At 45.2% G+C, this 27,211-nt stretch overlaps 1 protein-coding gene across 1 annotated transcript; it reads left to right on the forward strand.

Annotated features, from left to right (window-relative positions):
- Positions 1–201: 201 nt before the first annotated feature.
- Positions 202–25,676, forward strand: LOC144139476 (uncharacterized). Its single transcript, XM_077671811.1, has 4 exons — positions 202–929; positions 13,486–13,629; positions 17,422–18,534; positions 23,945–25,676. Exons 1-4 carry the CDS (start codon positions 707–709, stop codon positions 24,214–24,216), a joined length of 1,752 nt encoding a protein of 583 aa, XP_077527937.1. The 5' UTR covers positions 202–706; the 3' UTR covers positions 24,217–25,676.
- Positions 25,677–27,211: the final 1,535 nt, after the last annotated feature.

Below are 27,211 nucleotides of genomic sequence, written 5' to 3' on the forward strand. Positions count from 1 at the left end.
TCGGCTACACGTACGACAAGAGGTAGCGTATGGTGCCGCTAACCTAGCTTTTGCTCTGTCGCAACCTTTTCCGACCGTGACTTTTTATTGCTGGTAAAACGATGGGGATGAAGGCAGTAAATGCCGGATAGTGCTGCATTTCCGTGAAAGCCTAGGATAGGCTGTCTAGCACTCTGAAGCTGCATGCCACAGTCGTGCCGGCGGAAGATTTTTCTCCAGCAGCAGAGTTTCAGGACCACAACGACCACTGACTGCGACGCCGCGAGGATAGCACATCTTTGCGAAGAAGCCGTCTGCTTCAAGCCATAGCAGTGTTACGTCATTTCGCGACACAGCAAGAAAGTCCCCACCTTTATGACGTTGACGCTCATATTTTTGTGACCGAAACAGGGGACGTTCATTGAAGTGATCGACAGCCTACCGACCCATTTGTTCCAGCAAGGCGCGCCCTTTTCTTCGTTATCAGTTCGTGCTTCGATTGCACGGAAGAACTTCGCATGGGATATTTTCCGTTGCTGGGCCGATTCGTCCCTCCTACCGATGTGTGAAAAAGCGTGACTATTGCTAATATTACGGCGCTTATGACACCGGAACACTAAAGAACAGCGTTGCGAAACGCGGGCAACACTCCGTTAGACCCTGAAAACCAGAGGCGTCGCAATCACCTTCCCCGTTTGCCGTTCGACTGCCAAGTGGCGCCTCAACAATGACCCCTGCAACGAGCCCAAAGGGTTCAAAGCTGGCAGCGTCTCACATCCAGGACCGGTGCTGGGGAGTGCCGCTTGTGGCGATGTGCGCCTCTTTCCTGATTTGTATGGCACAATCCAGCACAGGTTATTTGTACGTTCTCTTCATGGACAAATACCAGATCAACCGAGAGATGGCTTCGTGGCCCGAGAGCATCATCATGTTCTGCCAGAACTTGGGAGGTGAGTTCCTCACATTGTTGCTCGTGGTTTGTTTTGGTCACTGGTGGCGTTCAAAAACTGGAGTTTTGCAAACGCAAAAAAAAGAGAGCTAGAGGTGCTTTGCCCGCTAGGCAAGTAAATTGGGGTAAGTGGTTGTAGAGGGAAGAATGGAGTTTCTCATTTGGCACTCACACACACATACACACACACAAATGGAGAAAGCTCCCACTAACGCGCAAAACCTGAAGGTAGCGAAGCTGTACGCAACCTTTATGACCATCACAAAGGTCTAAGTCCACGATTGCAGCCGATTTGCTTCTTCACTGCTACAACAGCCTGTACTCCATCATTGTTTTTTTATTATTTATTTCAAATTTCGTTCAGACACATTGTCCAGGACGAGAGGGCTAAAGGCAACAAGCAGCCTTACTAGGGCCCCGACACCCAAAGTACACTGCACAGGAGCAATGAGCAGCGAAATTACCACTTCACTGGCAAGAAGAGTAACATAAGCACGATAATTCATGGGTTACGAAGCAAGCTAGGAATTCATTATACAATAAATAGCGACAGATAACGAGCCGGTAAAACAATGACGCATGCAGACGTGTTTTACATAATGTTTAGCAGATAATTATAACATTTCTATTAATGTTTTATACATAATGCATACAAGTTTAACAGCACACACACGCATTTATTAGAACAAAAAGCAAAGTTACAAGAGCACATAAGTGAACCATATATTTGTTGCCGGAAAACGCTGCACGGTCCGCTTTTTTAAAATAATTGTGAGCGAGTGTTAACAAGTACATTTTAAAGTTATTTTTACATTTGTAATCAGAACGGCAATTTTTACTCCAATAGGTTATACCAGGATGTGTATTTATTTAGAAAATCAGGTATCAAGTAGGCTAGTGTCTGTGTTCCATAGTTTGCTCGAATGGCCGGTGTCCTAAAACGGTTGTCTATTAAATCATACTGGGTGTTTACTACAATTAATGATTCAAAACTGGTAGCTTGACTCAATATAGCTTCCTTTCGTATATGCGAGGCAAGTTTAAGGTAAAAAAGCTAACTGTAAGCAGGTTACAGTCAAACCTCGATATATCGAACACGGGTATATCGAATTATTGCCTATATCGAACACTTTCTATATCATGCGGGAAATCACATGCATTTTAAATTTTTTATTTCGAACTGGGACGGACATGAAATGTGTATATCGAACTCCGCCACCCCAGACTGCCCAGGCCGCTCGCGCACTGTTGACAGGCGGCGGGCTATCCCGCAGTACCCTCGAAGATAGCGGTGGCGCGATGGGCGTTCCCGACTGCTGCGCATCGGTTGCACCGAAGCTGAATTAGACGGTGCAAAAGAAGAATGCGAACTTGAAGAAACCTGGGCTAGCTGGAGCGCTTTGTTGGGGCTGAGCCACGAAGCATGTGCATTAATGACTTAGTTGGCGGTGACGACAGCACCGGTACGATGGCGGAGTTGACGAGTGTGGAGATCCTAGCGGAGGTTACTACTGGGCGCACAAACGAAGGCGCTGCCGAGGTTGTACCCGCAAGCGCTGATAGTGCCCCGCTCCCGACTTCGACTGAGGCTTCAGCGCTTGTGGCCCTACCGCACCGCTACTGCAGCGCTATAAAAGGCACTGGCATGTCGCTTGTGGAACGTTTGGACTACGTTGAGGAAGTCGTGTAAACACGCCAGGCTACCCTGCTGCAGTACTTTGAGCCAAAAGAATAAATACTTTGAAGCACCAAGTGAGTATTTACTGCACAATTCGTTCATTTATTGATTTGTACCAGTTTATGACGCGTTTTCTACGTGAATATATATATATCGAATTCTGGTTATATCGAACTATTTCGCGGGCACCGCGCTGTTCGATATATCGAGGTTTGACTGTATGTTGGTAGAAAAATGGCGCTGTGTGATCCATTCATTGGAGGTTTTTTATGCAGCGAACAGCTCGCTTTTGTAAAACCACTAGTCTTTCTAAATTGTACTTAGTTGTAGTACCCCATATTAATAAACAGTAATGGACATGGGACTGAACTAAACAGTAGTACAGTTGTACTTTCAGCCAGTTTGGCACTAAATTTCTTATTCTGTACAGAACTGTAATTGATCTCGATATGCTTGCGTGGATCTTGTTCACATGAGCTGTCCAGCTTAAGTTTTCATTAAAGAGAACGCCAATAAACTTATATGTACATACTTTCTCAATCGCATTATTCTGAAATTTAATGTTGACATGATAATTGTCTGGTTTGCTTCTGCGCTTGAAAACAACATATTTAGTTTTACCTACATTTAACTGGAGCTCATTTGAATCCAACCACCTCGATAACTGTACCAACCACCTATTAGCGGCCGCTTCAAGAGTACCGAGATTATCGCCTGGAAAAAATAAGCTGGTATCATCAGCATATAGTATTGCCTCAGGAGTTTCCGGTATGAAAACAAGATCATTTATATAAACGATAAAAAATAACGGTCCCAAGATTGAACCCTGTGGTAGTCCATATGTTATCTGTTGTAGCTGAGACTTGTGCCCGTCTAGACAACAATGTTGTAATCTGTTTGTTAGGTAGCTACGTATCAAGTCTAGGGTCAAACCTCGGATTCCGTAGTAGGGAAGCTTGCGAAACAATACACCATGTTTAGTGGAATCGAATGCTTTCCTAAAATCGAGGAAAAGCCCTATAGTGTACTGTTTTGAGTCAATATTTGAGCATACCTTATCTTTTATTCGCAATAGTGCGATTTACGTCGACCTTTTTCCCCTGAATACGAATTGTTCTTTTACAAGTAATTGTTGGCCGTCCAGAAACTTTGTACGTCGTGTTTTCAGGGCATATTCCAGAAGTTTAGAAAATAGAGGAAGTACAGATATTGGTCTAAAATTATTTATGTTAGCAAGAGAACCACCCTTATGTAAAACGACAACTCTCGCAATTTTCATTTTGTCTGGAAAAAAACCTGTAGTTAATGCGTTATTACAGACATGCTGTAAGGGAGCACATAAGAGATCAGCAACAGCTATAACTGGTACAGCTTTTATGTCATCATCTCCAGCAGCCCAATTTTTGTTCAATGATTTAAGTAACGATAATATTTCAAGTTCAGTCAACGGGGTAAGAAAGATACAACCGATTGGCTGTGTAAAAAGGAACTGTTCTAGTTCTTTTCGCGGTCCATGTAATAGGGCGGATGCGCCAGAACTCAACAAGTATGAATTGAACTTATCTGCTAGTGACTCACCACTGTATTCAGTACCTTCAAAAGTGAATGTACTTGGGATTTTATCGTTAGACTTCACGATAAGAGAATGCAATTCGCCCCAGATTTTTTTTGGATTGTTAGATATAGCAGCAAACTTGTTGGTATGATAAGTAATTCTTGCTTTTTGAAGTTCAGAGTTCAATTTATTTCCCAATATTTTGAATTGCTTAAATAAAGCTAAATCTTTAACCTGAATAAAATTGTGATATAATTTATCGGGAGCTTTGATTTTCTTGTATAGCTCTTGTGCAACCCACGGTTTCCTGGATTTTTTGTACTTCTTTACAAGTCGCAATGGAAATGCAATGTCATAGCACTGCTTCACTTTACACAAAAATATATTGTACGATTGATTTGGGTTAGCTTCGCTATAAACGTCCTCCCAGGTTACACTTTCTATTAAGACACGGAAATCATGAGTGGCATCCTCGCTGTAGTTTCGACAAGGAACTACAGTGTAGTTGCCCTTTCTGGTCTGCTCGTTGACATGAGGAAAGAAACAAAATTCTCGTAGATGATCGCTTAGATCAGACCATCATTCCTGAAAAAAGTGCGTTACTCTCGAAGTTTGTGACATTAGGGTGGCACTTTGTGGAGTAATCCTTGTAGGTGAGCAAATAACATTTGAACACGAAAACGATTCAATTAGATCCAAAAATGGTTGACATTGAGTACTAGGCGTTAGAACATCTATATTGAAGTCGCCCACAAGAACAATTTGTAGATTTAGTAAGGACGCATACTCGAGAACGGTGCTAACATGCTCAACAAATTCCTTAACGTCGCCAGACGGAGGGCGATAGATTGAAGCGATAAGTACTGCGGCACATTTAATAGTGATGGACTCAAAGTGAACGCTAACATAGGAGAATTCAGACAACACTTCACAAGAACTACCAGCCTTAACATAAATTGAAGACCCACCACCCTTACGATTATTTCTGTAAACCCCTTCCGACTTATATCCTTGTAGTTTGACAGCATAATGTTTATTTAAAAACCAGGTCTCTGTGAAGGCCAGGAAATCAAACGAGTGAGTTAGCGAATCTAAAGCAGTTTCACAATCAAATACTTTGTTTTTCAAACTTGTTGCATTAGCGTGGAATATTGACATGTTGTTACTGGCATTTAAACGGCGATTGTGCACAGCAGAGTTAAATGACGTACAGTCATAGTACGTTGGTTCGTGGGCGTCGAACATTGAAAAAAAAAAAAAATAAAAGAACGCCGAGTGCTCAGCGAATCTTGTCAAGATCCGCCTCACATTCAATAAGCGTGCACTTCTTTCATTTTTTTGGAATTGATGCTCATGGGAACATCACCTTGGAAGGGCGTGCGCTATGACGTGTCTTTCTCGTTCAAAGCAAGTGTTGTCACAATTACGGCGAACGCTGGAGTCTTTCTCGTTCCGAGCAAGTATTTCCACGATTACGGCGAACGCTGGAGTTTTTTTTTGGCAGTCTTGGCCAATCTCTCAAGCAGTATCTAGCCAAGTAGTTGGCCAAGCAATAGATGGGAAGCATCGTTTGCAGCTAATGAAGTCAAATCTCGATATAACGAATCACGCGGGTCCACCGAAAATCGTGCGTTATTTTGAAATATCGTTGTAATGAAAAACTGGCGGTTATAAGCCAGTGCTGAAACCTAGGAATGAAAATGACGTACGTTAGCAGTACGCGCGTGAGCAGACAGGCAAACTCCCAAGTAAAAATGTTGCGCCCACTCACCTCAAAGCTACTTTATTTGAAGAAATCCGTTATTTTCTTGTCGCGCGTGCAGCACGCATGACCGATTAGGAATGCCTCTACATAATCCACCTTGCACAACACCTCATCGGGCACGTCATTGCATCGAGCAATGAAAGTGCGGAATTTGTGTGCACTAAAACATCAACGTTCGACACGATCTCGTCTTCTTCTGTGTTTTATGAACCACAGTCGTCTTCCTTCGCGTCACCATCGTCATTAAAGATGATGACTGCTCTCGCTTCTTATGTGCTTTGTCGTTGCTAGCTGCATTCATCTTTACATATCGCACAAACTTCGCAGCAAAACCATTCACAACAAAGAATTACCTGCCCGCACACGTGATTAGCTTGAAGAACGACCGTTTGGCCACCGTCACCCAACACAACGAGAGAGAAAAGAGGCAAACGCGGCTAGGCGTGCAAGGCTACTCCACATTAAACCATTAAACCACAGCTTTGTGGTGGCGCTAGCTGTTGGCACTCGACATGGTGATGATGGTAGCGACTGCACTCAGGGAACGCACAGAGAAACGGCGGTTTCTGTATCACGCGAGAGTTGCGACGCTGTTACTTTTAGCTGAATTCGTAATACTGATGTTCCTCGATTATAATGAGAAAAATAAGTTACGTGCGTTATTCTGAAACATGCGCTATATTGACATTCGTAGTCCTGAAATATTTTAACATTGAAAATATAGACAATCTGGCGGGGACTCAATCAATCAATAAATCAATCAATCCATCAATCAATCTTTATTTTGTTCTTTGAGAGGAAGAAAGGGAGGACTGCGGAAATAAGCTGCGCACTAGCAGCTTGAGAAAGCCCGCGCCCCCGATACAATATAAAATATTCGTAAATTTGAGAAATTCATTAATGTGGGGTTTGTAGTAACGAGAGTTCACTGTAGTCGTTAATAGTTCATTGTCAGGGGCCTACAAATGCCGTCGAGTAGGAGGGCGATCGTGTTTGGTCGTCACCGGCTGCAAGGTGCATGCAAGCCATACAGCTACCTGTTGGAGTGAAGCAAAACGTGCGCAAAGGACGGTGCCGTAAGTTAAACATAACATGGATAGAAGGAATCAGTAACGTTGCGCAACGTTTAATGTTTGATTACGGTGGGAGCGCAAGTACAGTCGTGAAGAGGTACGCCGTTGAAGTTCTGAAGGCACGGCCTTCCAAAACTACCACTCATTGAGGTGGAGCTAAGATAGTGTGAAGTTACAGCTTTTTTTATTCACGGATTCTCAAAGTACGGTGCAGGCTTTAGCGTCAAGAAAATCACAAAAAAACGAGTCTTTAATCAACTGCTAACTGATTCTGATTGTGGGGTTGAACGCGCCGACGCAACGCAGGCGATGAGGCGCGCCGTAGTGGAGGGCTCCGGATTAATTTTGACCACCTGGGGATCTTTATCGTGCGCCGAAATCTCGTACACACGGGCGTTTTTGCTTTTCGCCTCCATCAGAAAAGCGGCCACCGCGGCCGGGAATCGAACCCGCGACCTCGTGCTCAGCAGCGCAACGCCTTAGCCACTGAGCCACCGCGGCGGGTTAATCAACTGCTAACACTGCTGTGCTCAGCACACAAGCAAAAACTTGAAATCACAATCCTTTGGGTCCCAGGGCAGCATAGACGGAAATGAGCAAGCATGCAGGAATGCTATAGCTACTGCTCTTCGGAGTGACCTAGATATTCAGTGCGCCCCCTACGAGGATCTTAACTCCTACGTACGGAAGAGACTACGCGATAATTGGCCGGAGGACTGGAATGGGCAGCGTGCAAACAAATTATCCCAAAACTTGCTTGGTAAATCTGTCACTGAAAAACGGGAAACGATCACAGAGGTTACTCATTGTAGACTGCGGGTAGGGCATACCCATGTTACCCATGCATACATATTAAAAGGGTTAGATCAGCCACGCTTCTCACTATGTTGAGGGGTGCTTACAGCTCCACATGTGTTGAATGTATACTTTAACAACAACGAAAGCACCACTTCCAGAACTATACACACAGATGATACCTCAGCTTCCACTACTGTTTTTATTCGAAAAGCTGGTGTTCTCTCTTAGCCGTGTTTTAAGCATCTATCAGACGTAGATTTTTTTAAGATATGTGTCATATCACCCACTAGCCTAGTCCCCATTTCACGCTTGAGCCTTGCTTCTGCAAGGACAGTGGCGTGAGGCACCTGTAGTATATGCATGTGACAATGAAATTTGCTTTTACCTGGCCCTGTACACCAGTTTTAACAATCTTGCCATTTTTATACAGTAATTTTCACCAGAGTCCTATTTCACATTCCTACTCAGATAAGTCACTTTCATAGTACTGACGTTTTTTGGCCTTGACGCCCTTGCGCCAAGAAAATTTAACATCATCGCAGTTATGGTTTTTTAGACTGCGCTCAGGAAAAAAAAACTTTCAATGCCCTTTGTCAGTATTACTTCCCTCTGTGATAGTGCAATCGAATAAGCCGAAAACAATTAGAATAGTGGCGATAAACAAGGTTTCAGTTGCCACTTTTAGCGCAGTACTTGCTCGTCCCTGGCAGAGGCAAAACTAAATCGCAGAAAGGGAGTGAAATGCGTGAAAATTACAAACCAGGGTGCACTATGAAACCTTGTAATTTCTAAAGCATTTAGGATTGAAATATTTAATTGAATTTGTCGTGAAGAAACATTCGCATCTAATTCTCCAGAGCATAAATACCTACACATTTTGTCCGAAGCAACTGTTTCTAAACGTAAAAAGGCTGAATTGCCACACCAACGTACTTTTATGGGCTTCTCCAAATAACTTTCAGTGGGAGGAGCTTGGGGAATGTATGGGAGTACTACGGCTCTAGTACAAAATTTAAGAGCACTTCAGCGAATGAACCCTATCGTCGACGTCAAATTAGGCAGTGAGAAATTGTAATCGTACCACCATTTAATCAACCAACAATAAAGCTGAAGAGATATAGGCACTCTTATTGCTCAGAGGGGGCCTACTGTCGTCTGAACACATTGGTGTTTTGCTTTCATAACGTGAAAGCGCTATATGACCCGCTGTACGAAAATGCGGGGGCGGCGAGATGACGATACGGTACAAGGAGTTGATGGCACCGAAGACCCCCTTGGCTGTGAAGGCGGGCATGCACCGGGCTTACGTCCCGAATGGTTGCAACACGTGATGCAGCTGCGAACGAAGGTCTGCGTGGCCTGACGTCCCCATTGTGTATGCAGCGGACCGACGTTTGGCCCAACGTTACGCTTTGAGGTCTACGTCGTCAACGGGTACTAGCAGCTTGACGTGCAATGGGTTTGATGTTGCTTGGCACGTCATTAGCTTCGACGGTAAGGTTACCTGACGTTAAGGCTGAATATAGATAGGCCCACAACATTCTCACATACTAGAGAGTTTTAGCATAGCGGAGAACCGGTCCTGGTGCGGTACTCGGTAGCCGACGACCGGCGTGACTGCGCGTGCGCGGAAGGGCCGAAACGGGTTGTCTGCATGCGCACGTTGTACCGGAACCGGTTCTTTGTTCTGCTATAACTTCTTACTCGCTCAATGGGGTTGGCTAATGACGATGACAACTGCGGTCAGAGGCTCACGGCCGATTCACACATTCCCCTTGGCTTCGACGTCAAGATCAGGGTAAATGTAACTGGTAGCGAAGCTTCCATAAAAGTTCATACGTTCCGAAAACGGTGGCTCTCAAGCTGCTCGTGGGGCTTAGCGCCATCTGTGTGAGGAGGGAACACTTCCGGCAGAACAAAAAATAAGCCCGATGTGACGCAAGATCTGGTCAAAAAGTGACGTCATTTTGGCCCCTTTAGCGCGAAAATTTGACTTCAAAATATGTTTAGCACGCCTCTGATCTCTGAGGGCTCATGTTATTGCCATCTGATGCAAGTTGGCGAGCCCTTGGCGTGTGTGCTTCAAGTCATCGCCAGCCTAACTAGTAAAGAGTCGCGACTACAGAAACGTACTTAAGCACACTGTCGTATGATTCGCCTCAGTGTTTATAAAAACATCTTGCATGTTCTCTAAAACTGTATTCTGTATTCATTCCTTCCAATGCTATATAGAAGCAATCAGTTGCTTATTTTGATTGCAGTGGGTGGCAAACCGGGAACCGGGCACGTATCCCCTCCTCCCCCTCCCCCAACCGGAATTTTTTTTCTGCCATGGGATGCAGAGCACAACCCCCCCCCCCCCCCTTCATATCAAAAACGTGCCTACTCCCCACCCCGATACAGAATTCTACTAACGCCGCTACTGGGGTGTGTAATTGCGTCGCACATACGCAGGTTGCGTGCGCGCCTTAGGAATAGATCAAGGTTATATAATGCTTGCTCGGTTTGTGTGCTTCAGTTCTAAGAGAAGAAATAACGTATAGTCATGCTATAATCAAGACATTTGAATTTTATTCCAGCATAAACATAAAACAACTTTACCACGCTGTACAAAATCAGTACGTATACAATAAGTACAAAGTGTTCGGGGGCACTACATGCATTATGATTTGCCTTACGAGCCGAAAAATTGACTTTACCCGTAACACATAGCATTACGAGCAATGAAAGCCTCAAGAGCAGAACTACTTCGAAACAAGAGAAAAGAACTAGGCACTACATCTTGACGCAGAAAACCGGGCCGCAGGAATGCCGATTCCCGAAAGTGCAGCGAGCACACCGCAGCTGTCCCGGCGTCTTATCAAGTAGACATGGGTTTCTACAGAACTTCACCCTGGATTCACGCCGGCAATTTCATGGCTGCATTGTTTAGGCAAGTGTCGCAACCGATAAGTAAAAAGAGAAAAAAATGGATCAATGCAAAAGACAGCCACGGCTAAAAACACATAGCAGGAAAGATCTGGCAGCAGCGCAGCACGGAGCAGCACAAGACAGTACTGCGATAGAAATAATGCTTGCGTATACATGGGCAAGAAGCAACGATCTCTACAAGCGTTGTAATGCAATAGAGAAGGCACTGAAATAGACAATTAAAGCAAATCGTTTGAATTCAAGTGTGAATACGCTGAGAAGTCCTAGAGTAATTGACACCACTTGCTCCGCGCCAACCTGAGGTGAAATCAAGAAATAACTGTGACATAACAAAGCTTTAGCCCCATTATTTTTCGGAGCACCACCACGTACCCTAACACAACCCCCGTGCACGTATTAACAGTACTATATTTTCGCGTTACCTGTGGAAATGAGAGGAAAATGGTGCAGTGAAACGCTGGGCGTACGGGAGTTGCTGTTGCAACCTTGTACAGCACATCGTTTTCGTAGGTACCGAGGAAGCGCTCCGCTCCAACCGTTGGCAGCATCGTCCCGTAGTTCCCCGTGCCCGCTGGGCACGGTACTAAACGTGTTCACCCACGATACAACGCACCTCGCAACTCCACACAAAGCAAAAATTAAGTGCACACCAAATTAACAAGGAAGAACGATACAAATGCGCACCACGAAAGCACGCGAGGGGCGTTTCCTAGCAGACGAACTTTAGGCGCGCCTTTCCGAACACTACAATGACTGCATCACAGAGAAATGACATGTGCCATTCTTCAGAGGGCGCTACAAAAAAGGTTTTTGAGAATGAACAACAGTTTCATAAATTCTTTGCCCACTGTGCCTGAATAAATGTGATTCAGAAATAAATACAGTTCGCAAAATATAAATGTTGCTTTATTGTTGAATAAAACTTGGTTTTTTGTTATTAGTGTTTGTTCCCTCCTCACCTAGTCGCGCTTCAATCGCTACTCCCATAAGCCCCCATGTTGATGTCGCTGGCAATAGGTTCTGAACCACTTTTCGCCCGAAGCTTCGCTACCATTTATATTTACCTTGGTCAAGATACTAACCAACACGTATGCTTTCGCACATAATACACGCGTCTCTGAATTTTTCTTTTAATAAAAAACAAAGCAGTCGCTGTTGTCCAGCTAACGGTGTGAATTCAAAAATGGCTTACTGCAGATCAAGAACTGCTTATGTTATAAGTTGCCAGGAATGCTGAAATAGGAATATATTCAGCAGAGGATGCGATGTGAACATCTTATAGCTAGTGTAGCAGCGGTAAGGGAACAGCGACCGTAAAGTTAGAAACTGACACATAGAGCTGGGATTGGCCATGTTATGGTGTTACAGGTTCGAATAGCGCGGACGCACCAAATTTTTCTATTTTTACACGGCACGCGATTTCCTCCAGGAAAGGAGCTCTGCCGCTGTGTACTCTTTACGCTCTGTCCTTACCTTCCCCTCCTTTTACTGTTTTCATCTTTTTCCCCATTGTTCCCCTTCCCCCTGTGTAGGATAGGAAACTAGGCTACAGCCTGGTTGACATTCCTGCCTTTCCTTTACCTTTAGTCCTTCCTTCCTTACTTTTATACACTTGCATTCGGCAAGATATGGATATGCATTAACACTCTTGCTTTTGCCAAATACAGTGCACGAAGAGGGCACGAATATTCTTACCTCTTGCATGTGCACTATTCATTCAAACACCTTACCATGGAATCGTGTGTTTAAAGTTCGCTAGCCGGTAGAACAGACATGTTCTTCCTGCTAGCGAACCCTTTGGTTCCTCTTTGGTTCCTCTTTGGTTCCTCTTCTGTATTCTCTCGGAGAGAACACAGAAGAGAAACCAAAACCGGCAACTGAACTTTCCGCCTTTACGCTCTAATGTTTCGAGCGACCTGGAGTGGCATGAGATCATTCGAAAGGAGCTCGAATAGATTTGGTCAGCTTACAGCCTCGACTGAAAGCATTACTTCACGTGAATTTTTGCTGATAGTCGCGATGTTGAGAGTGTCGGAAAAAAATGTTTCTTTAACCCTTTCGGGCCTGGTGGTGTCAACTGACGCAATCACATAAAATTTTCTCTAGCGCATAGAGAACAAACCCAAAACTGGCAGTTCTTTGGAGCAATATTGTTCTTCAATGATACCTATTGCGATAGATATCACTCTTGTTTCATTTTAGTGGGGCTGCACGCTACAAAGAAGAGGAACCTCCAGTGAAGACGAAATTTCGACATTGAGGCTGAAAAAAATGGCGGTCCGAGTTTTATTCCCAAGCATGTAAATCTATCAATACGTGCACTACGAAGCTGATTTTTTTTGTTTGTAGGTTCATGTAGTTATAACGCTTACGAAAGTGTGCAAAAGTTATGTCTCTGGTCAACACAAAATTTTTAATTGCCAGATGTTCTTATTAATCGCCTCGTTAATAAATCTCTTATTACTTTCACTTCCAGATCTATTTTCTGTTTGGGGGGTTATAGGACCCAAAAATTTAAGAAAACACACAGAAAACGTTGGTTTGCTTGAAATAACAACATCAGGTCTGAAAGGGTTAAAATAGTGTAGCAGTAGAAATACTTTTAGGAACACTGCTGATAATGAACGCAAGGCGTTTCGGTTGAGCAACTGGCACAAATAAAAAAGAGCCTTATCATGCCTCTTTTACAACGGCTATATCATCAGCCGCAAAACTTCGACGTAATGTGTTTGAGCTCATGTCGTGACTGAATTCCAGGTTTCCTGGTTTCGCTGCTGCTGACTAAGATCTCCATCTACTCAGTGGCGCTAATCGCGGCAAGCGTCGCCTGCGTGGGTCTGGTGTGCGCTGCCTTCGCGCCAAGCATCACATGGATGAGCGTTGCCCTTGGTGCTGTTTACGGTGAGCCGTCTTGCTTACCGCTGGAGACGTATGTGGCCCCGTTTCGAAATGTTTCAGCATGAAGAATAAACACAGTAGGACCAATTTAGTCAGGCGGATTTCATATTTAGCACCTGGATTTTTTTGTCGTTAAGCTTTCAGGGTGTTCAAGCGAAAAAAAAAAAAAATGCCGGTTCATTTCCGGTTCAGGTTCAAGTGACTTCCTTTTGTTCTGCTCAGTTTCGGTTCGACAAAATCAAGCCCGAAACTAGTTTACGAACTTGCTCGCTCGCGAACCGGTTCATGCAGTAATTTCAATTGTTAACCAAGTGCGAAAACGACTATTTTGTAGTTAAAAGCGACTATGAAGACAAGATGAAGACAAAATGAATACAAATGAAGACGAAAGGAAGACAAGTTTAGTGTGTACATTAAAAAGACTGGTTTGTCCCAATAAGACCAATTTGATTTTAACTTCAATTTTAGGTGATTAGGTCAGATATTAGAGGAAACAGATGAAGTAGGGGCGATTTACAAGCCCCTTTTTCGCCCAACCCTTATGTCGTCACAGGGAGCAGTCTACACGACTGGCGGCTGCCACCAAAGCCACCTCCAAGAGGCGTGTGCGATTTAGCGGAGCTTGCAGATTCGTTTTGTTGTATAACTTGAATGCTAACAAGGAGTTAACCCATCGATAACTCTGTTGTTACTATTTCCCCTTTTAGCCTCACTGCTGGTGTTTTGTAGCGTAAAATTTCAAAGTTTTGCGATGTTTCATTTATTGTTTCAAGTGAAAGCAACGTTTTTGGAGGCCAGAGCAGCGTTTAGCGAGTTGCCAAACGCCAGTTGTATCTTGGTTTCACGGTCCCTTTAACGTGACAAGCGTGTAAGGAGACGCAGCAAATAAATAGCGCCGTCCGCGAACTTAGGGGCCTACGGTATCGAGCTGCCTTTATACGTCCGTCGAGAGGGAATACTACCTGCATCCCTGTCACAGACAATCTGCAAAAGAGGTTCCCCGTAAAGCAGTACACACGCATGCGCAGGCAGGCCCACGCACACGCACACACACGCATACGCACAGACACGCTCACGCGCACACAACGCGGCGTTCGATCTTCCAGGGAAGAGCAGTTCTTCCGGTAAGCAAGTTTTTGCGCAGCAGATGACTGACATTGCAAGGCTGTATAGATGCGGTCACTATTGGCCATGCTCGCATGACATGAGGCCGCCAGAGCTAGTGATGAAAAGAGAATTTATTAAAAAAATTAATACAATTACCCGCTGTAGCTAGGTGGTCCACTGGTCCCCAATAAACAGTATTTACAATATTCTGATTCAAAGGTAAAAAAACACGGACCGAAAAACATTACGGTTCACATCAGTCCACGGGTACAGCAGTTCCAAACTACGATTAAGCACAGCAAGTCCAGGGAAATATTTTGCACGGACGGGCACGAGAAGCGCGAAATTTAAACAAGAACCAAACTTCATTACACCCTTTTCGGCCGAAAAGGGTCTAAAAATCTTGTCTCATGGCGCACACCTTTAGAAGGTCTTTTGGCTAAAAAAGGGTGTAAGGATGTAAAGGTTGTTCTTGTGGATACCTTAATAAACGGGTGTGAGGTTGCTTAACACCCTAAAATAAGGGTGTGGGCAGTGCAGCTACGCGTGCCAATGTGGATCAATTGAAGGCGCAGCATGACATACAGACACATTCAACACGCACAAGTCACACTTGGACCACAAATGAATTGAGCGAGAAAACCAACGGGATGCATCAACGTTACTAGATTAGTAACGTTGGGGATGCATAGGGGAATGGTAGTGAGATTACCGACATTGAGTGAGTGAGTGAGTGAGTGAGTGAGTGAGTGAGTGAGTGAGTGAGTGAGTGAGTGAGTGAGTGAGTGAGTGAGTGAGTGAGTGGGTGGGTGGGTGGGTGAGTGGGTGGATGAGTGAGTGAGTGAGTGAGTGAGTGAGTGAGTGAGTGAGTGAGTGAGTGAGTGAGTGAGTGGGTGGGTGGGTGGGTGGGTGAGTGAGTGAGTGAGTGAGGTGAGTGAGTGAGTGAGTGAGTGAGTGAGTGAGTGGTGAGTGAGTGAGTGAGTGAGTGAGTGAGTGAGTGAGTGAGTGAGTGAGTGAGTGGTGAGTGAGTGAGTGAGTGAGTGAGTGAGTGAGTGAGTGAGTGAGTGAGTGAGTGAGTGAGTGAGTGAGTGAGTGAGTGAGTTATTGGGTCTTATTGAGACAAGAAAGAAGTGTCGTGATTGGAGCCTTAAGCTCATGGTACCAGTGGAGTGACCAGTTGGCTTTGCCCTTTCGGTTCAATAGCTGCGGCTATCCACTGGTGCAAACGCTGCCCCGTTGTTCCAGGTAAAACTGAGAGTTTGTCGAGAACTCCATTTACCAATGCCCAAATAAATCCGAGGTGACCGCGATTTGAGCGAAGAAAATAGTTTTTTTAAACAAATTCGGAGACTGTGCTCCTTTTAGCAGTAGCTGTTGGCACGGGCGTCGGCAGGATTTTGTCTTGAGGGGGGAAAACCCGTTTTATTTCGGGGGGTAGGGGGGGGGGGGCAGAGGAAGGAGGCAAGTGCTAGTTTGAATTGGGGGGGTGGGGTGGCAGGCAAGTGCCCCTTTTGCCACGCCCCCCCCCCGCTGCCGACGCCCATGGCTGTTGGTGTTTTTGATAAATCCGCTTCTTCAAAACACTTGTTCTCTGATCAAGCCGCCCGATGTCTCCGACAAGTTGTCGTACAACCATTTTTTTCTCAATGGCTGGAAACAAATACATGACGAACCGTTGCCATTACACCTCTGACAGCGAGACTGTACCGGGAAGGGAATGTGCTGTAAGAGGCACCGAAGCGAGACTGGACGGCTACATGACAAAAAAGAAAAAGAAAACGATAAAACATTCTATCCCACAGCTGCCTGAGTCAACGCAAAACACTCTGAAACTTTTAATCACCCTTACCAAATGGTAGGGTCAGAATTGGATGAAATAACACGCATCAAAGCACGCAAAGCGACTCCGTTGCGCTATTGGGGAAAATAAAATACACCCTCAAACTAACTTCAGGAACTGTGCGCTAATTTTCCACAGTTTGAATGGTTCCAAACACCTCCAGAACATTTTAAGAATGAATTGTACCTTACCGCTCAATAAATATTTCAAACGTTGCATAATAATTTGGCGGACACGTCTACTCTGCTATGCGGGCCTTGGTGTCTTTTCTTCGTGACTGCTGCTTAGACCAAAGCCACTGAAAGTTATATTCAAACGTACTCCCGCGCGTGTGTGTGTGTTATGTGTCCGTTCCTGTGCCTCTTAGCTGTTTTTGTTCCTGTATCTGTTGGTGTTTGTGCGCGTTCTTGTCTCTTCAGCCATCTTCACCCTTCACCATTCCCATACGGAGTGTACAAGCCAAGCTCGCTGCTAGACTGACTTCTCTGCGCCATTAATGGTTTCTCTCTCTCTCTCTCTCTCTCTCTCTCTCTCTCTCTCTCTCTCTCTCTCTCTCTCTCTCTCTCTCTCTCTCTCTCTCTCTCTCTCTCTCTCTCTCTCTCTCTTGGTGCGTGAAGTTGATTTCCGTCCCACAGACAGTCTCATGACGCTTCAACTGTTTAAGCCCCGTATGCGCTGCGTATGAATGCGCAAAAAGAAATGGTGAACTGTTCGTCTGTGAGCTTTGCTATCATGCTATCTGTTGAAGGCTTGCCCCACATTTTTGTTTGAGTACCTACTATTATTTCCGAATCGCAATAGCGTTTATCTACCAGCGGTGTTACATTGTGTCCTACTTTTTTTTTCAGGAACAGGGTATGGATCTTCTGCCGTCTCATTCTCTGTGTTTACTATGCTCTACTTCGACAAGTACAGGGCCACAGCCACCTCGTTGAAGTATGTCGGCTGGGCCGCATCGGGACTCGCCGGCCCCCTGGTTCTCTCCGCGTTAGCCTCGAACTACGGGCTCGGAGGAACGCTCCTACTAAGCGCCAGCATAACGCTGCACGCTGTGCCGCTCGTGATGTTTCTGAAATCCCCTCGACCCATTACGCTCAACTGCACTCAAAGAAAGTCACTAACATCCAAAACAAAGATCGGCGAAAGAGGGCCTCAAAATGAAGGCGAGAGTGACCGACAAGAAAGGGATCCCAAGGCGCCACCATTGACCGACAAAACCGCGTTATCGCCTCGAGTGAAAGCCGAATTTCGCACACAGCAGCACGCTGTCTTAGCAAGTCAAATAAATGCATTGGATTCTATTAGTGCAGTCTGCGAGACAAGAGCAGCCTCGGCATCGTCACCCTCGAGCGGAAAGCACGCTGGTTGTGTCACTTCGCCAACTGCTGTTACGGATTCAAAAGGATTTGGCAGGCACTACAGGTTCTTTAGAGAACGTGATCAGCATGCACAAAAAACGTGGGCAAAACAGTCGACGTTTGTGGACAGTATTTCTCGACAGCTGACACTTTTTCGAAAGCCTGCCTTTTACGTCCTGCTCGTCTCATACGCACTGTGCGACTGCTGTCTCTCGATGCACACCGCTACCACCGTGGATTACGGCCGAGATAAGGGCGCCACACTGGAAGACGCCACACTGGTCATAACCTACAACGCACTTGGCCAGTTTTTGGGCAGGATAGTGCTGCCATTTACTTCCGATCGCGTGGCTAATGGCCGGTGCAAATTTACCGTTGCTTGTTTCGCCGCTGCAGCCGTGTGGTACGGAGCACTGTCAGTGGTGAGGTCCTTCCTTGCGTTTGTGGCACTAAACACTGCCCTAGGCCTGTCGGAGGGATTTGTCAGTTGCATCCGAAGCGTTCTCGTCAACGACTACCTGGGAGTAGAGCGGCTGCCGGCGTTCTTCGGCTTCCTGGGCGTGGCGCTTCTGCCGCTTTCCTTCGGTGGACCTTCAATAATAGGTAGGAAAGCTTAGCGACCTCTGTAGCTGTTGCTTTATAACGTTCTTTTCAGCGAAAAAAATGAAAACGTCAAGTGTGACATTCTTTGCAATGACATAAATATTTGTAGTTATAGCCCAGAGCTCACCATATGCAGAACCCACAGAAGAACGGACGATGCTGGTATTTTGGCAAACAACGGAGATTTGCGGGTAGTTTAAATGAATTTATAGCCATTACAGCGTCTCATATGCCAGGCGTTGCTTCGTATCGTGATATTCCAAATTCAACCTAAAAACCGACTATACAGCGTTGCACATGCTCGCAGCCAATTTACTTGCCGCAAGGACGCACGTGGCTCGTCCCACATGTGTCGATGCTGAAGCTAACTACATTCATAGCTGCTATAGGGAGTACCGTTCTGAGAAGGAACGGAACAAAGGACTGCTCAGTGCGAAAGGAAATTCTTAGTGAAGAATGCTAACTGAGCAACCGCAGAGAAATTATTCGCAACGTAGGGAGATAGAAGGCGCACTTCATCACCGCTGTCGGCTTCTTTCTGATTCTGATGGAGGAATCTCCTGCAATTTTCCTAGTTGGTTGCTCTTCAAATACGCTAAATGTTACTCGCGGTGCCTTTTTTATCGAACGGCATGTTTCGTTTCGTTTGTTGCTTTTACGTTGCAGTGCATCTTACCTAATTTTAGGGGAGAGGACCCTTACGGGCTCGGGCTGTCGGCGTCTAATGTCGTCGTAGTATCATGTAGTCACGATATTAAACAACCGAGACACTCGCTTTATAACGCCTCGCGCTAGAACGCTTCGCCCTTCAGAGGCGAGCGACTCACAGCAAAACTGTATACCTCTGCCCCCAATGGTTTCATCTCCGTGAGCAAAAACGCCAAGGCGCCAAGAGTGCCCTTATACACTGCATGCTTCGCCCCTCCCAAGTGAAGATGGCCCGGGATTTTTTTATATCAGCAGAAAACAGTAAGCGTCCTCTACGTCTGTTGGCTACAAAAAAAAGCACAATACCACTTTTCGTGTATGGCGTTAAAACAGCTAGATCATTTCCCCTAATTCCATGTTTTAGTTTCGTTACATTTTCTATGGCGTGATTTCATAGAACGGGGAAATTTCGGATTGGCTCGGCGTCTGACGCTGTCACGTCTATATTTGGGAGACCAATCATTGCATCAATACAAGGCTTTGTGACCACGAAAGGTGCCTTTGTATGAAGCCGTGTTTTAATCTAGAACCAGAACATAGCAAGCGCAGCTGCGACAAAAGAAAATCATTGTGGTAGCGTGTTGTCAAACACAAAGGTCAACAAATAGCAAGCGCTTCCGACGTCCGAGGAAGCGGAGAGCATAGCAGAAGGGAACCGTCTGTCACCTTAAGTACATGTAAAAAAAATTGCCCTATTCGAAGGTGCTTGTTGCGATTTTTATAAACTTTAAAATGAGTTTTGCATCTCTACTGGTGGTTTACTTCGCTGCTTTGGAGCAGATACGGCATATGACAGTTGTCAGTCAGGCCATCCGTTGCATCAATTCATGTGCAACGGTTTTACATACTCATACGAGTACGTACCCTTCAATGAATGCATCTAGTCGCGATTGTTGCGGCGTTTAGTATAGTCCGCTCTTTTCTTTGTTTTATGTCTGGTGGCCTTTATGGCCTATAAGTAAAAAAACGACATCTAAATCATGCAATTTCGAATCCCCACCTGATTTTGAATCCCATTGCAATAGATTTTTCACAATGTGGTCCAAAACGTATTTTCAAGTTTTCTAACGTATACAATTTATTGAAATACATCCAAATTGAAGCATGCCCTTATCATTTTTAAACACTTCCCGGTTACCTTATTTTCTACGTTTTTCAGTGTTTCAGGCATCCTAGCTGCGCCCTACCCATCTCGCATGTCGTAAAAAGAGATCATAACGATAGACGTGCTACCATTTTGTCTTAAAGAGTTACAAAGTACATGAAAGCTGCATGATAACAGCAAACAAAATGATGTATCGGTACCAACAATCAGCATGGAGCTAGAGCGAGTGGCACAGCAACCTTACGCACAGAAGCTGCGTGGCACGAGCACACGATTGGGAAATGTTAGCCTATAAAAGAGTAATGCGCTGAACAAAATTAGTACATCATGATTAGCGAACACTAAAAATAACCACGTAAATGGTTGCGATTGCCTTTGTGAAGGAAACAAGAAAAATAAGTTAGAAAGTGTTTTGCTATATACAGCAGATATGCTCGTGGGATTGCAGGTGGGCAGCTATGCTCAAAAATGATTTTGTTAAAAAATCATTACGTAATGACTTCGAGTCAGTGTAAGCAAATTGTGCCGATAAAATCAATTCAGTGGGATGGAGTTAATGCCCAGCGAAAAATTTCTTTTGTGGCAAAGCAGCCACAACGCGACAATGATAAATTAAGATGAACGTTTGGATAGAAGTGCGAAGATTTGATTTGATATATTGTATGGTTTAACACGCCCTCGCAACGAAGACGATGAGGCGCGCCGTAGCGGAGGGCTACGGATTAATTTCGACCACCCGGGGTCTGTAACGTGCGCCGAAATCTCGTACATACGGGCGTTTTTGCTTTTCGCCTGCATCAGAAAAGCGGCCGCCTCGGCCGGGAATCGAACCCGCGACCTCGTGCTCAGCAGCGCAACGCCTTAGCCACTGAGCCACCGCGGCGGGTTGAGAAGTGCGAAGAACTGTGAAAATGTGAAACACAGCAGACAATTTTAAAGCGGGTTAATGATTCATCTATAACTGCCGAGTTGTTGACGTTTCAATCGCACCTATTCTCTTTTTTTAATTTTCAGCTTATGATTCCATTATTCGTGAAGGTCCCGCACGAAGGGACATCATTTAACATTCAGCAAAAATTGCGCAATCTATATTTGCAACATTGCAGATGCTAGCAGGATAAGATTTGAGGCTATGAAATAAACGCATACATAACAACGACCACCACGGCGGCAACCGCATCAACAACGGGCCCTTGTAGGAAAGCCGCCTGGTTAGCAAAAAGCGCGGTAATTTTTTACGAATGAGGCTCCGGAATTATCACCATCCATTGATAAATGATATCAAAGTTAGCAGTTTTTCGCCCTATGTTCAAGCTTAAATATGATATAGTGATTAGCTGGCAGCTGACAGAAAGGCCGTGCCCATAGCACTGCTCTTTGCAGCAGCAAAGAGGAGATAGTTGGTTTCATTTGACAATTCAATTTCCGATCAACCTTTGCAAGTGGGATTGACAACAGTGGATTGTAAGCTATAAAAATAGTTTTATCCTCACATGTGTTCTAAACCTTTTTTCTTGTTATTATTTGCAATAATGCAATTCTGTCTACGTTCTATGCCTTCTAATGTCATTTACGAGAGCATTAACAGACCAAATTACTCGACAAAAGCTGAACATGCAAAATACCCGCTTGAAGATATTTTCTACAGTTCCTATAAGTCACAAAGTTATGAGTACAAGATACATATCACAAAATCTTTCCTCTCCCCTCCACATCATCATTCCTTTCCCTGAAAATTTTAGACTTTAAAACCTTAAAGAAGCTCCTACGAAAAATTCCCCGATAGTGCGTTAAGGTTTCTTGCCGCATCCATCGCATGTACGCCGAGTCCTCCCAGAATTTCTTATGCGGCTTGCTGTCGTAAAACAGCAGTGCAATACAGGAAAGGAATGAGGGAAAGCCAACTTCGCAAAAACCAAACCTTTGTGGACTTTAAAAATCGGCTTCAGAAATATACATTGCTGGGAAGACTTTTTACAGAAGAAATATAAGCAGTCTTCTATTAAAATATGAAGGCTCTAGGGCATTTTATAAAATAAGACCCCATGTAATCCTATGGAGCGCGACACGTTATTCCAGGGCCGCACGATTTTTTTAGGAAAGTAGCCTTAGAAATTAATGCTTTCGCATAACTAAATTAATCTCGCGGCCTGCACAGATAACAGAAATTACATACACGTACTTTAATGTATGAGCTTTGCGCAGAACTTCAATCGCGCTTTACGAATTGAAACAGCGGATCGGCCGAGCTATAACAACACATAACAAGTCATAACGTCTTTATGACTATAACGAGTCGTTATGACTATAACAAGTCATACCGACTTTTGGGGGCATTCGCCAACACTACCACTGCACTCAACACTTGAAATTGGGCCATGTCATTGGGACATCATTTGTAAAATTGTAAAATTAAGCATTGTAAAATTAATTGTGAAATTTTGTGCGCTCTGTTCATTATCTTCTGTTGACGCTTGATTGTGTACAGTCATGGACGAATGAAATGTGAACGCGAAAATGTGAACCGGAACACAGAAATAGCGCAATTTCTTTCCATGCGAGTCAAATTGTCGCATTTGTCCATTACAGTAACAAAGTTGGGAAATGCGGCTTTCCAAATGCACCACAATCGCGTCATTGTGGGATCTACACCAACCACACGCTATTATTTTGAGTGTCTGGTTTATATTTTCGTGTTCCCTTTTCATTCGTCCATGACTTTACTTACTGAACATTTTGTGGTCCTCATTGTGGGGCTCTGCGAGCGATACTGCGCCTTATACACGTTATGGTGTGGCTTACCCTATTTCGTGGTGTTTTGTCGAAGCATTTTTCGGACTGAAAAAATATGGAAATGACATCAGAAAAAAATTTAGCCAGAAGCAACATCCGATGGCTGTGGATGTCGTGTTATTAACATTTTTCTGGTGCTGTCGAACTTCCCCATGTTTATTACCGTTCCCTCATTGTCAGTCAGCCCTACACCCTTCTTTGTTTGAAGGTCAGATTGAGCCATACCACTAAGAATGCTTAGAAACATAGCGACAGACACAACGGGGCGAGGAAGGTAGAAACGCACAAAAAAAATCTGGGTGAAGATCACAAGAGTGCAAATGTCATTAAAAGACACCGGTTACTCTTGGAAAAAAAAACTATGATTACCCTAAGGCAGACCACTGAAGTCACCACATGAAGGAGTAACCTCGAATTGGCTATTAAACCCGCCGCGGTGGCTCAGTGGCTAAGGCGTTGCGCTGCTGAGCACGAGGTCGCAGGTTCGATTCCCGGCCGCGGCGGTCGCTTTTCTGATGGAGGTGAAAAGCAAAAATGCCCGTGTGTACGAGATTTCGGCGCACATTAAAGATCCCCAGGTGGTCAAAATTAATCCGGAGCACTCCACTACGGCGCGCCTCATCGCCTGCCTTGCGTCGGTGCGTTAAACCCTACAATCAACCGTCAATTGCCTATTAAATATGTAAAAAATATTGCCGCCACATAAAGCAAGCAACACAGCAGCACCCTGCATACGCTTTATGCTGTGAATGGCGATCGCCTTGTGACACGTGTTATTGTTTTGCTTTTTGTTTTTGTTCGCAGGATTTTTCAGGGATCGTCTGGGCTCGTATGACAACTTCTACCGGATGCTAGGTGCGGTGAACCTGTGTGTGGCCGCGCTTCTGTTTATCCTTCTGTGTCGGGACAGCACCAAGGTGAAAAATTTTAAACTGCCAAGCGCGAATCGCCTGCCTACAGAGACGCCGGCCACGGAGAAGTTCTCCACGCCCAAAGCAAGTGCCACTCAGGACACTGCCACTCGATCTTCCCCGGTGGCCGTGGCCAGGAACACGAGAATGTCACCAGTTTCATGACGTCGGAAACAATAGTTAGAAGTCAGTAAAAAAAACCGCTTCTGTCGACATTTACCCATCCGACGGAAAACATCGCTTAAATCATACGTGCTAGATCCGCATCATATAAAATAAAGTTGTCCTAAGCGACTCATTTTTTAGGGGTAAGTGTCAGCAATGTCGAAACTAGTGTGTGTTTAAAGGATTTCAGGATTTCTGTCGTCATTTTACCACCATAATCAAAATTTTACACGCACGAAAAGCGGCGCTGATATCCAACTGTGCTAGCAAGTAACTGGCGTAGGTATTTTTAACGGGATAAGTTCTTCCCAGCACTCAGTACTGATATGTGAATCTGTATGCGTGTTAACGGTGGAACAGAACCCGGAACAAAAATGAGTTCAAGTTGCCGTTAGGAAATCGGTGCTGAAAAGTGCGCAGATATTCAGAGAATTGTGTAATAATGCGCAGTATTCTTACCATACTTGTCTTTGTTGTTATTTTTATAGCCTCATTTGGCTCTGCACTCTGTGCACCCTGCACCCTGTGCAAACTGTTGGAGCGTATGCTGGCAATCCGACTTCAATGGTGGATGGACACTATCCTGTGGTACCACTTGGCACAAATTGGGTTTAGGCCCCGTCTGGCTACCGAGGACGGGTTTGACCCCTTGTCTTTTTTTTTCTTTATTGCCTTCTTTGACAAGATAATAAACAAAACACACGTAAATGATGATCTGTACACTCAATACAAACACTGAAAATGCAGCCCTTCTTGGGCCAGCGGGGTGATTTCAGTATTCTTTCATTACCAAAAATGCTTCAATCGTGGGTAGCCACTCTGGTTCAGAGAGCTGAAGTTTCTGTATCTGCACAAAAGTACCCATTGACTCTTTGAAGTACTGTCGGATGGGTCTCGCATCTGGGTCGGAGTAGCGTACCACCATCCTGTTTCTCCAGATGCTGTGTAGTCCATACAGCGTAATCGTGACAAACGGCACACTATCCTCATTTTCAACATTCAGAAACGTAATACCGTAAGCATCCACAGGCAAATCTTTTTTGAGTGTTCCCTGGAGGATGTCCAAAAAGAACATCCCTCCCCAACAGTCTAAGAACACATGCTCAATTGTTTCGGGCTTTCGACACAGAAAACAGTGCACACTCCGTCGCACAAACCATCCCTTTTCCTCCACCCAGGTCTTTACTTGCAGTGTTCCAGTATGGAGCTCAAAAAAGCAAGATTTCACTCCACCTGGGACTGGCATTCTTTTAACTCGCTTAAGTATATCTTTCTCAGGCCTTAGATTATACTTGCTGCGGTATATTGGCCCTGGCAATATACTCTCGACGATACTTTTGTACAGTTTCTTCCCACTCACCCCGCTTAAATACTCTAAAGAAAAACGCACTGAAAGAAAACGGTATGACCCCACCACCTCCTTAAAAAAACCATCGTACAGAACCCCTCACGTACTCAGAGCTCGCAACAAATTCAGGCAAAAGTCCTCTAAATCGCAGCTTACAAACTGTCCTAAGGAACGCGTCTTCAACATCACGAAGAAACAGAAATCTATTGACCACTTCTCGTCAATGGTGCTACTTGGCGGCCGATCTCGCTAAGTGCGAACAGTGCTCCATGGACATACAAAAGGCATACGACGACGTTAGCCCAGAGCCATCTTGGAAGTCCTCCATGGCCTTCTTCCGGACAATTAAGGTTTGCACTTTCCTCCGGAACTTCCTCACAAAGAGATCTTTTCGGTTCGCATTGGTTGGGCAAGTCTCGTCACTTGACGGCTGTCCACGGAGGGCTTCAGGAATCGGTAATCTCGCCCTTTTTAATATTATTTTGTTACCGCTTGCCTGGCATCTCGACTCTATTCCTGACATGCACTTTATGATGTACGCGGACGACATTACAGTGTGGACTGTACACTTAGACCTGACTCGGGAAACCGCGTGCCTCCAACAAGCGTTGTCTGAGACGCAGAAATGCTGTGAATACGCTGGACTGACACTTTCCATTCAAAGACAGCTATTCTGCTTGTGGCCAGTGTTTGGGGCCGTCGCCGACGGGAGGTGTCTCCAATCGTATTACAACTATGCGGCCGACCTGTACACACTGAAACCTCACTTCGCGTGCTGGGATTAGAAACTTATGCGTCTGGGTCAGCGTCTATGTGGCTACATTCCGCTCGCCAAAAAGCGGGACAGATGCTCCACTTCATCCGACGCATGTCCCAGAAGTCTGGTTCCTGTTCCAAAATGACTCCTGTCTGGCTCTTGTTCCAAAATGGCCCGTCATATGGTGCGGTCTAACCGAGCCGCAATGCGTACCATCACCTACCTGCCTCCCTAGGATAACATCGATCTCTACTCTTCTGGCTGAAGCTCAAGCTAACACCTTGGATGAGCTTGTCCATCAGCGTCGGTCCGCCCGCATGCATAAACTCACCTTTGTTGCTGAGGCAGCGGTTTTAGGTAACTACCTGGGTCGTTCACTACTCACATGCCCAGCCTGCGTCGTTACCAGGACACCCTGGCTATACCACCAGGCGTCCGACAACAGGCCACTAGCGCGACTGCACAATCGATACGACGGACATTCTGACACGCTTTTCGATGTCGCACAAGAACTGGCGGCTGAGTCTCAACCCCAGGTGGTGCAGGAATTTGTGAACGCTGGGCCAAGGACGACTTGCTTACCACAACACTACAATGTCCCCCAACCAGGGGCCTGTCAAACTTGCTTCTACGAAACACGCCGCACCCGTCCATCTATGCTGGCCGAGCTTACAGCCCTCCGGGACGGATTACAAGCTTCAAGCCCCTTGGAGGTAGTACTTCACAAATCTATACAGACCACACGGCGGCCATACGTGATTTATGTCGAGTAAATAACAACTCAGCTATCTCGACGGACATTCATGATATACTTAATACGTACTCCTGACCTCTTCGGCTCTCGTGAGTCCGGCGAAATACGCTGACCGCTCACATTGCGGCAGATGGTG

The sequence above is a fragment of the Haemaphysalis longicornis genome, unplaced genomic scaffold (genome assembly GCF_048455015.1).
Source record: "Haemaphysalis longicornis isolate Haplotype H1 unplaced genomic scaffold, Haemaphysalis longicornis Haplotype H1 scaffold_1, whole genome shotgun sequence".
NCBI lineage: Eukaryota > Metazoa > Arthropoda > Arachnida > Ixodida > Ixodidae > Haemaphysalis > Haemaphysalis longicornis.